Below are 2,614 nucleotides of genomic sequence, written 5' to 3' on the forward strand. Positions count from 1 at the left end.
CAATTTTCTTATCTGGTTGTGTAATTTCCTGATGTTTTCAAGTTTCCTGACATGTTCTTGTCCCCAAACTATTAGATAAAAAGCTCAATTCTATTTACTTCAAACTATGTTTCATTTCATTGGAAATAATGTAGCTTGATATTTTCTCCAGAACCTCTTATGAAGTAGGAAGAAAATCTCTCATCACTTCATAGTCATAACTATCTATTAATCCAAAATGACATTAATCCACCTTAAAGCCTTCTTGTAGTAATAACATTTGACTCTAAGTGATTTTTTGGTTATTTCATAAAATCCAAGATATTTTCTAAAAATAAAGTTTATTAGGTTTTTTTAACCACTGAGGATAGTCAGAAGAATGTGTTTTATGTTTTCAAAACAATTCCAAAAGGGACTTCACAAAATTATCCTGGGAAATTACAAGAACTACATTGAATATCTTCATTCTTCATATTATTCCTTGGAATGTATACTTCTGGTTTCTATTTATGCCATTAGTTCAATATGTCACATTCTAATTAAATGAAATTCCTCTTTTTACAGCATCTCTATAACCTCTAGAGGCATATGCCTTGGTCACATTGATTGTGCAACCCCGGGGACGTTACTTAGCTTCAACCCCAGTTTCCTTATCTGTAAAATGATGGTGTTGAACTAGATGGTTTTAAAGATCCCTTCAAGTTCTATTATTTTGGGGATTCTGGGATGAGTTTTGGGGTATTTGTTAAAAACTTACCATACTTGTTTTATATTTTATATTCTGACCTTATATGTAAAACAAAAGCACATGCACAAACAGAAAAAATAATATTGAACAATTATGTTAAGGTAATTTTTTACTTTTCTAATTTGTACTTTCCTCAAACCAGGATACTAATATTATCATGAATTCTGATTCCCATATCATCTTCCTTTAGGTAAGGTCATATTCAGCTGTGAACATTGGAGTTAATGGATGGAATGAATCATTCTATAGTATCTCAGTTTGTATTCCTTGGACTCTCTGATTCATGGGAGATTCAATGTTTCCTCTTTGTGTCCTCCTCTGTACTCTATGTGGTGAGCATTCTGGGAAACATGCTCATTTTGCTCACAGTGTCCGTTGATTCTCATTTACACTCTCCAATGTATATCCTGCTGGCCAACCTCTCTTTGATTGACTTGGGTTTTGGATCAGTCACAGCCCCTAAAATGATTTGTGACCTTTTCAGGAAGCAAAAATTAATTTCTTTTGGGGGTTGCATTGCTCAGATCTTTCTCATTCATGCATTTGGTGGCACAGAGATGGTGTTGCTCATAGCCATGGCCTTTGACAGATACGTGGCCATATGTAAACCTCTCCATTACTTGACCATTATGAATCCAAGAATGTGCATTTTCCTTTTGATTGTTTCCTGGATCATTGGCCTCATTCATTCATTGATCCAATTGGCTTTTGTTGTAAATTTACCTTTTTGTGGACCTAATGAATTAGATAGCTTTTTCTGTGACCTTCCCCGGTTCATCAAACTGGCCTGTGCTGAGACTTATAGATTGCAATTCATGGTCACTGCCAACAGTGGTTTCATTTCTCTTGGATCCTTCTGTGTGTTGATTGTCTCCTACATCTTCATCCTAGTCACAGTTCTAAAACATTCTTCTGCTGGTTCTTCTAAGGCTCTTTCCACTCTGGCAGCTCACATCACTGTGGTGATTTTGTTCTTTGGTCCATTAATATTTTTCTATACATGGCCATTTTCTACATCAAATTTGGATAAGTTTCTTGCTATTTTTGATGCAGTTCTCACTCCATTTCTGAATCCAGTCATCTACACATTCAGGAACAAAGAGATGAAGTTGGCAATGGGAAGAGTGTATAGCCAGCTTTGGAAGAAGGTTTTTTAATTTCATTTGGGCTAAAGACTATTGAACCTGAGACTCTTGGGTCTGGCATGTCCCAAATAAAACAATTGAATGTCATATAGATATCTTAAACTCAACATATCTAAAATGTAATATAATATAAAATATAATAACATATAGCATTTATGTATGTATTTAAGGTTTAAAAAGCATTTTTGGGGTATTAATTCATTTGAACTCTGCAGAACCTCTGTGAGAATGGTGTGTTATTATACCAAAATTACACAGGAGTAAACTGATATTCGGGGAGGTTGTGACTTGCTCGGTCACAAATGTCAAGCAACATTTGAATTCAGGATGTCCTGAATTCTATAAATCCAGTATGATATTGTCAACTTGAAATCTGGACACCCTAATTTTACCCCTACCCTTTCAGAAAAACAGTGCCAGGTACACTTGTTTTGGGCTGAATTATAGACTTTAAACTGTTGGGAACCCTAGTTTGGGTAAGATTAGAAGACATAGTCAAATGCTGAGTGCCTTTTTTGTTTTAGAAGTTTTTCTCATTATATTAAAGTCCTCTCTCAGGAAGTCCAGCTCTTGGTTTGACCCTTTTCTTTGTAATTGTTATATTTGACTGCTCCCTGTTACCCCAGCTGCTCTTTGCAGCCTGCTTGCAGTTTGTCTACACATGCTTGCTGTACCCTGTTCTCCAGATGGTATAAAAGACCCCCCAAGTTCTGTTGCTCTTCAGAGACATCATCTAGTGCGC

General features: G+C 35.7%; 1 protein-coding gene across 1 annotated transcript; it reads left to right on the plus strand.

The window, feature by feature from the left end:
* Positions 1-951: 951 nt before the first annotated feature.
* On the plus strand, positions 952-1,884 carry LOC100028246 (olfactory receptor 4F6-like). Its single transcript, XM_001378294.2, has one exon. It carries the CDS (start codon positions 952-954, stop codon positions 1,882-1,884), a length of 933 nt encoding a protein of 310 aa, XP_001378331.2.
* Positions 1,885-2,614: the final 730 nt, after the last annotated feature.

The sequence above is a fragment of the Monodelphis domestica genome, chromosome 1 (genome assembly GCF_027887165.1).
Source record: "Monodelphis domestica isolate mMonDom1 chromosome 1, mMonDom1.pri, whole genome shotgun sequence".
Taxonomy (NCBI): Eukaryota; Metazoa; Chordata; class Mammalia; order Didelphimorphia; family Didelphidae; genus Monodelphis; species Monodelphis domestica.

Coding starts and splice junctions, on each gene's coding strand:
- LOC100028246 (XM_001378294.2), top strand. CDS start 952: ATGGATGGAATGAATCATTCTATAGTATCTCAGTTTGTATTCCTTGGA.